Source organism: Columba livia, chromosome 7, assembly GCF_036013475.1.
Source record: "Columba livia isolate bColLiv1 breed racing homer chromosome 7, bColLiv1.pat.W.v2, whole genome shotgun sequence".
Lineage (NCBI taxonomy): Eukaryota > Metazoa > Chordata > Aves > Columbiformes > Columbidae > Columba > Columba livia.
The window spans coordinates 41,334,717-41,343,073 of record NC_088608.1 but is presented as its reverse complement, the minus strand read 5'-3'; the positions used below and the strand labels follow the sequence as shown (position 1 = coordinate 41,343,073).

The 8,357-nt window shown below is 49.1% G+C and overlaps 1 protein-coding gene across 1 annotated transcript; it reads left to right on the top strand.

Annotated features, from left to right (window-relative positions):
* Positions 1-6,420: 6,420 nt before the first annotated feature.
* LOC135579966 (olfactory receptor 14C36-like) lies at positions 6,421-7,353 on the top strand. Its single transcript, XM_065070020.1, has one exon. The coding sequence runs from the start codon at positions 6,421-6,423 to the stop codon at positions 7,351-7,353; it is 933 nt and encodes a 310-aa protein (XP_064926092.1).
* The last annotated feature ends 1,004 nt before the right edge of the window (positions 7,354-8,357 follow it).

The following is an 8,357-nucleotide window of genomic DNA, read 5'->3' as shown; positions in this document are numbered from 1 at the left end:
TGATCAGGAAGAGGAATTAGATGAGGCCTCCTTCAGACAAATGAAAGAAGTCTCGTGTTTTCAGGGCTCTGTCCTCATGGCAGACCTAAGATATCCCAATACCTGCAAGGTACCAGCCATCCAGGAGGGTTTTGGAGTTTATTGGTGAGAACTTCCTGATGTGATTGACTGAAGAGTCAATGAGATGAGGTGCCCTGTGGGACTTCAGACTTACAAGCCAGAAAGAGTTGGTCAGGGATGCAACAGTCAAGGGACAAGGAAGTAGAGTTGAGGCTCCTGGAAGATGACAACAAGGCAAAGAGCAGGATTTCAGGAGAGCAAGCTTTGGCCTGCTGAGGGACCTACTTGGGTCCTATGGAATATGACCTCGTTGTCTGCAGCATTTTGTCTCTCACATTTCCTCCCTCCTCTCTCCCACCTGCTGTTGTGCAGCGTTTTTTACCCTTTCTCAAATACAGTATCACAGAGGTGCTGCCAACATCATTGAGTGGCTCAGATTTGGCAAGAAGTGGGTCCATCTTGGAGCCAGCTGAAATCGGTTCTGTCTGATGTCAGTCAAAGTCCTGTTGTCTTCTCAGACAGGCGACAACTGTAGCACACTCACACTCACCCCCAGTTCCAAGTCTATGTAAATCCAGTACAGGGTGACAACGTGTTGTATGTTACAAACTACTTGGTCATGGAGAACAAATGGAAATGATCTTCTGTCAGTAACCTGAGGATGTCTCCTGTCAATGAGCAGGTTCCTATGGGGAACTGTAATTGCTCTGACATTCACTGGCCAGGTAAAGCAGCAGGTGCCAGAGGATCTTGGGCCAACTTCTTAACATGACTGCCTGGTGGACCAACAAGGGAGATGCTCAAAGGGATCTGTTACTGGCAAACAAGGCAGAGCTGCTGAGGGACGTGAACAACAGTGTCCACCTTGGCTGCCGTGACCATGAAACAGTGCAGTCTCAGGCACCAGAGGGAAGGGAGGAAGGCCAGTAGCAGAGCACAGGCTGGTGGGCTCCAGAGGAGAAGACTTTGACATACTGGGGGATGGCAGCCAAGTTGGTGACATGGTGACATGGAAGTAGGTCTGAAGGTTGAAGGAGCTCAGGAAATTTGGTAGGCCTTACAGGACAGCCTGCTCCAAGCACAAGAATGATCTCTCCAAGTACCCATGAAAAGCAGCATTTATCTTGTGAGGTTGCTCATCTGATCTGATGGAGCTCCAGGGCAAAAAGGCAGCACACAGTCTTTAACAGGAGACGCTCCTGGTCAATATGAATCAGATATCGCTGATGCCATCTGTTCTGGAAGTGAGGGCATAGGAAAGGGGAAGGAAATCAAATAAATTTGACTTTATAGCTATTTATTATGGAAATGCTCTCTGTTTGGCTGTTCCTGGAAACTCCCTAATCATCCACACCAAACTTGAAGCCTTTAGGAAAATGCAGCAGAGAGCCTTGGCTTGTAAGGGTATTTTGGATGTTAATGAGCCCTCTGCTGCCATGACCCTGACTGCAGATACTGAAAAAATTAACAAACCTCCAATGAATTAAAAGGCAGAAGCAAACTCAAGTTTCTGAGGGTGTTTGGGATCCCACAAAGGGCCATCGCTGACACAGCTGTGAAGGAAACAAACAGTTCCTGTCCCTGGAGGCTGGTGAAGCAAAAACTCAGGCACTGGTTACAGGTGGTAAAGGCGATGGATGCAGAGGTGGCTCTGATGCCATGTCTTCCCTTCATGTTGGTTTATCATCAGAAAGTCCAAGCCCTGACCCCCAGGGTCTGGCAAAGGAGACCCTTTCAATCAAATGTTTCTCAAGGCTCTGCCTGTTGTCAGTGTGAGTGTATCTGTGTTTTGGGTGTGGGTTTGATGCCAAGTGTCACTTTAACCACTAGGCTCTGTTTTTCTGAGGAGCTGGCAATGCCTGTGAGGACCCCAAAGCCCATCCAGCTTCTTTCATAGACCTGACAATGGTCCTCAGTCACCTAAGCCATTCCAGTCCCAAACTTGCTTGAATCCTCAATTTGGATCCATGCCCCAGAACTGAAAGGCACATGTTCTTTCTTCTGCTGTCCTAAAATAAATACATTTTAAAAAAAATAAAAATAAAAGAAAAAATAAAAGAAAAAAAATAATAATAAAAAAAAAACAACCAAAAAAAACCACCAACCAAACAACAACAACAAGAACAAACACACACACACACAAATCAGTCTATTCCACATTAGCATGACCAGCACATGGTCTTCTTCGGGTCTTTTTCTTGCCTTTAACACATTTACTGCCACACATAGACCACTCTCTTCCTGCACTCCTATGTGTCTCACAAACCTTTCACTCTTGTCCTCCAGTAATGGGCCAACACTCCAGGAGGGTCATTTCTCTTCCAGTGTCATGGATGACTCCTGAGGACCATCGAAGTGTAGGGACTGTGAGAGGGGAGCAGAGTAAGGTCAGCTCATGGGCCATGACTGAGCATTGCGAGCCCCAGCAGCAGCCATGCCCAATCACCCAGGCACAGCCATGCCCACAGCATATTGATGTCACTACCATATATGATTAGCCCTAGAGAAGCCTGCCTTCTTTCCATAAGCCTCCAAAAACACTTTCTCCTATTCCCCCTCCACCCATAGATATCAACCACATTCCACTTGTGGACTCAGACACGGTTGTAAAGATTTGCTAAAGTCATCAGCCATCACCCTTTTCTACCTCACATCCCCTGACGCTCTCTCCCACTCCTACACATGGCCAGTCACGGCTGCTCAGGGCCTCTTACTCTTCAGAAGAGGCCTTGAACTTATTGGTTCTTCCTGGTGCTTGGTTATAATCTTCCTCGCTCCCTCCAGAGCTCATGGTGAGCTTTCTTGGTCATGACAGGGCCTTTGTATCCATCTCTTATGAAATGGTCGTCTTTTAATGATCACCTGTGCAGAAGGAGCTACCACAGAAAAGCACCAACTATATAAGATCTGATGATGTTGAAGTAAATGCAACAAAACCTTGTTGAGTCACCCCGTAGCTGTGTCTTTCCAGCAAAGAGTTTCTCCTGAAAAAGGGATCCAGCCTCTGTCACTCTCTGGAGAGGCACATGAGAAATGTCCATGTCACCTGGGAACAAAAAGGTTGAATTTTGAAAGACCACTCTTTATCTGAACTTCTTAGGCATGTACTTATCATCAGGCATCAGGCATCAGGCCTTACAGTGCAGCAGAGACTGGAGTTCTGAGTTCCCTTCTGAGCACCCTACCTTGGCAGTTTATTCCATCCATGTAACAGCTCTGTCTCCAACACTGATGTCTCCAGCAAATCCAGTCAGGTCCCTGGCTGAGGGCATTGCCTTCACATTTGGGCTGAACCAGCCCAGCTCTGACTCATCATAAGGAAACCTGGTACCAAGTGTGCAAGACCCCATATGTGCAAAGGTTTTGTTTCAGAGCACAGACATGACATGGCTAAAAGATTGTTGAATGTCTCTCTAGACCTAGGAGTATAAAAGCAGAATAAAATGTCTAAATTCATTCAACTGAAGATATTCCTCCCCCAGCTTGAAGAAATTAGATCCTTTGCTGTAACATCCCTGGTGTCCTGTCTAATGATGGGACAAGAAAACATTCTTTTCTTGCCAATTTATTTTTTAATACGAAGAATACAATGCTGGAAAGAAGTGTCTCTGCAGAGGAGAGAGAATCAACATCACTGATTACTTCAGGTTGTTTCAAAGGATGTGCCCCTGGAGCCCCAGGGACACCCGGAGGGAGCCCAGAGGGGACAGAGAAAGGGACATCATGTGCTGCTCCTGTGCTGCTGAGCTGGGCTGGGCTCCTGACACAGAGGGAGCTCATGGAAGCGGCAGCGCTGCAGAGAGACAGCTCTGCCCAGGAGCAGCTCCTCTGCACACGCAGCAGGGATGAGGGCTCTGCCTGCAGCACCGAGGGGAGAGGAGCCAAAGAGAGAGAGGGGAAATGCAGTCTGGGGTGGGAGCATGCTGAGAGCTCACTGGGAGATAAATCTTCACAGATATTGAGTCTGTGGCTGCAGGGCATTGCATTTGCAAATCATGGTAGAATCTCTGAAAACTGTCACATTGCAGAGCCTGCAAGAGATGTAAGTACAACGCCCAGAGATACTCTGATGCAGAGGCAAAGGATGTGCTGCAGAGCAGGGATCACCTCCTGCACTGTCAGAGGGACAAGATGTGAATGCTGCCTTCTCCCAAGGATGGCTGTGGGTTGTGAATGTAAATGTGTACCCAGGGGTGCCCAGGGCTGTCCTGCAGAGCAGCGTCCCTGCACCCCAGGGCTGTGCTGGGGCAGGGACTCTGCTGCCTGCCAGGGTCAGCGCTCAGCCTGCCCGGGAAAATCCCCACGGTGCTGTGGGGAGAAGCTGTGGGTGTAAGAAGTGACGCCTTCATAGAAGGGTCCTTCTGCTGTTGAGGAATATTTTGTTGGTTCAGGCTGCTCAGAGCTTCAGCTCACTCCCACAATATTTCCAAAAGTAGGTTTCATAAAGGAGGTCAAGACAAGTGTTAACAGCAATATAAGAAACTTTCCTGAGTCTGTGTTTTAGATTTCCTGCTCTTTGGAAATGGCAAAACATAAATGGAAAAGGAGTTCTTAATTTTAAACAAGTCCTTGTGACTCCTGAACTGTAACTATGGGTGATCAGTAGGATTGCTAGGAGGTTCCTGACATGCCTTCAGCCAGTCCCCAGCCTGTGGGAGACACCAGCATTACCTTGGCTGGATATCAGGCAAAACATCTGGCATGTCCTTTTTTCTGACCTGCAAACAGAAGTATGTGCCCAGGCAGTGCCCTGCAAACAGGCAGGATTCTGTAGGGCCAGGGTGAGTGCACAGTCTGTGGGATGGGGTCTGTGAGCACTGACGGGGATAAAACAGGACACAGGAAAATATCTCCCAGGGGGAGAATCTCCAGAATGCAGGGTTGTGATATGGGAAGGAAAGGAAACTAAAACAAGAAATGTTGTAGGAGTGTCCCGAGGGAGTGTCCATCACAGGGAGGGAGAATTCTGAAAACTCACTTTGATCTCCTCCAATGGAGAGTCCTACTCTGAGCAGCCCCCTCGCCCCCTCTCCCCCCAGCAAAGCCTCTGCCCTCAGGGCCAGGGGCTCCAAGGCATGAAGCAGCTCCTGTGCAGCCAGAGCTCCAGTTCCTCTGCAGAGCACAGGGGCTGAGAGCAGCTGCCCAGTGAGGTTGGTGTCTGGAAGGTGGCTGCACAGCTGGGGAAGGGTGACGCTGTCTGAGTGCCCGGCTGCCTCTGCCCTGGCCTCTCTCACACCCACCCTCACCGCATTTTCCTTCTTGCTCCATTGCTCTGTGTTCTGTTGCTGTGATCCTGTTCTTGCTATCAGGCTCTCTGGGGATGGCAGTTTCAGCTGCAGAGTCACAGCCTGATCTTGTGGGTCCTTTTCTGCAGGTGCGTCCATGGAAACACGTGTCCCAGCTTTCCTCTGACCTGTGGGGCTGTGGGCAATGCAGTCTGTGGGGCTGGGGAATGAGCTGAATCTCCCTGAATCAAATGCCATCATTAGGACTCTTGGCTGTCTCCTTGAGGCATCCTTCCAAGCTGTGAGCTTCACTCCAGGATAAAAATCTGTCCCACAGAATCCTTGTGTTATCTGAAACCCCAAGGACAGTCACAGAGATACTGCGACAGAGAAAATGCTGTTAGGTTTGTGAGATGAGCCACGTGTGTCCTGGGCTGAACCTGGGATGCTGAGACCTTAGCAAAGGGTGAGACATGTCATGGTCTGAGGTGGATCCCTCTGCTCTCAGCAGTGCCTGATGGCTTTTCAGGTCAACATGGGAGTGTGATCAGCCTCCATCTCAGAAAGGTGCCAGCCCAGGGCAGCTGGAGCAAGACAGAGGGACAGACCAGCTCGTCTCACTGTGCAGTAAGCCACAGACAACGTCTTGCATCACAGGACTCATGCTGTTCTCCCCCAGTGCAGCAGAAACGCTAAGGGTTTCTGACACCCAAGAACCCTCTCAAGGTGAAATTGGGTGGAAGCTATAAAACTCTAGAACTCTGAAACTGCCCTTACCATTCCCGTATCTTATCACAAAGAGTGCAGATGCTGACCGGCCTGTCGGCATTAGCAGTGGTTTGCACTTGACAATGTTGAACACCAGGACTGGCCACCTCCCCTGCCCACTTCTTTAGAGTCAGGCTGACTTATCAGGAACCCATGGTAGAGGGCCAGTTCTTCATCAGATGCTTATCAAGCACCAACCAGGGCTCCAGCTACAAAGCTGAAGGCGGTCTCCAGGAAAAAGAAAAGTGTCTGTGTGTGACAGTGGGGCTTCTATGGGAAATGGCTTTGATTTTGCTCAGAGAATTCTTTTGTAGCTTGTCATTGTCTTTTTCTCCTATGACATTGTCCTCATGCCCATGGGCAGCAAATGTCCAACAGCAGCTCCATCACCCAGTTCCTCCTCCTGGCGTTCACAGACACACGGGAGCTGCAGCTCTTGCACTTCTGGCTCTTCCTGGGCATCTACCTGGCTGCCCTCCTGGGCAACGGCCTCATCATCACCACCATAGCCTGGGACCAGCACCTCCACACCCCCATGTACTTCTTCCTCCTCAACCTCTCCATGCTCGACCTGGGCTTCATCTCCACCACTGTCCCCAAGTCCATGGCCAATTCCCTCTGGGACACCAGAGCCATCTCCTATCAAGAATGCACTGCCCAAGTTTTAATGGTCGTCTTCTTCTTTGGAGCAGAGCTTTCTCTTCTCACCATCATGTCCTACGACCGCTATGTTGCCATCTGCAAACCCCTGCACTACGGGACCCTCCTGGGCAGCAGAGCTTGTGTGCACATGGCAGCAGCTGCCTGGGCCAGTGGCTTTCTCAATGCTCTGCTGCACACGGCCAATACATTTTCACTGCCGCTCTGCAAGGGCAATGCTGTGGACCAGTTCTTCTGTGAAATCCCCCAGATCCTCAAGCTCTCCTGCTCAGACACCTATTTCAGGGAAGCTGGGCTTCTGGTGGTTAGCGTCTCTTTAGGATTTGGGTGTTTTCTATTAATCATACTGTCCTATGTGCAGATCTTCAGGGCCGTGCTGAGGATCCCCTCTGAGCAGGGACGGCACAAAGCCTTTTCCACGTGCCTCCCTCACCTGGCCGTGGTCTCCCTGTTTATCAGCACTTCCATGTTTTCCTACCTGAAGCCCCCCTCCATCTCCTCCCCAAGCCTGGACCTGGTGGTATCTTTTCTGTACTCAGTGTTGCCTCCAGCAGTGAACCCCGTAATCTACAGCATGAGGAACCAGGAGATGAAAGTGGCACTGGAGAAGCAGATTCAATCATTTTTCTGTCAGCAGTAATAAGTTACCCATGTGTCTTCAGAAGTTATTTCCAGTTCATCTCAGGAATCTCCTGCGCATTGAGCATTTGATCTGTGATAACCATGTTTGTCAAGGAATTTCTTCATCCATGGCACTTCTCCAGAGGCATGAAGCCAGCCTCTCTGACTCAGAGGCCTGTGTCTAACGAATGGTCAGGATCTGTTGATCTAACAACCTGGGGAAGGGGCTCTGCTTGTGTCTCTGCAGGTTCTCAAGTGAAATGGATACTGTCAACATGTGTACGACCTTGTTGCCTTCTCCTTGGAGTCTCTGGGTGGCCCATCAGCAGAGGCCTGATTCAGCAAGAAAACGTATGGCTTACCTTAGCGAACTTAACCCATGCAGCTATTTTCTGTGCTTCTTTATCCACACCAACAGATCCTTTTCGTACATGCTTAGTAGGAGTACCAGCAACAGAACAACATTTAGGTAACTTATACAATGAAACTGTTAGAAGCAATTGCACCAAGCCAGGAGTTATGCAGCCATTGTGGTGGTGTCGGGAAACTTGGAGACAGACTGCCTGGGAAAAAGCTACATGGTACCGTGATAAATTGTATAAGTTTAATGATTTTCCTGCATTGCCCCTTGAACCACAGGAATTAGACATCATGGGAACCTTACAGGTACCTATTTGCTTTTATCTAAATTTCACAACATGTCGGTATATAAATAGTTTAGGGTTTGATGTGTCCCCTACAGGGTTGTATGCCAGTCACTCCCTGTGGTGCAACACCACAAATCACTCTTGGAACAGATCCCGTAGGTTTACCTGAGGATTTGGTTTTGATCTGCGGGCAGCGAGCATGGAAGAGCATCCCGGCAAGAGCATTAGGAGGGCCTTGAGACTTCGGACAACTAACATTCTTTCACCCTGACATTTTACCACACAACAGAGCCGTATGGCAAAAACAAGACATACATCAGCTCTCAGAGTCCTGTAACTCAAACACAGAATTTTGGAATAAAGCTCAGAGAGTTTC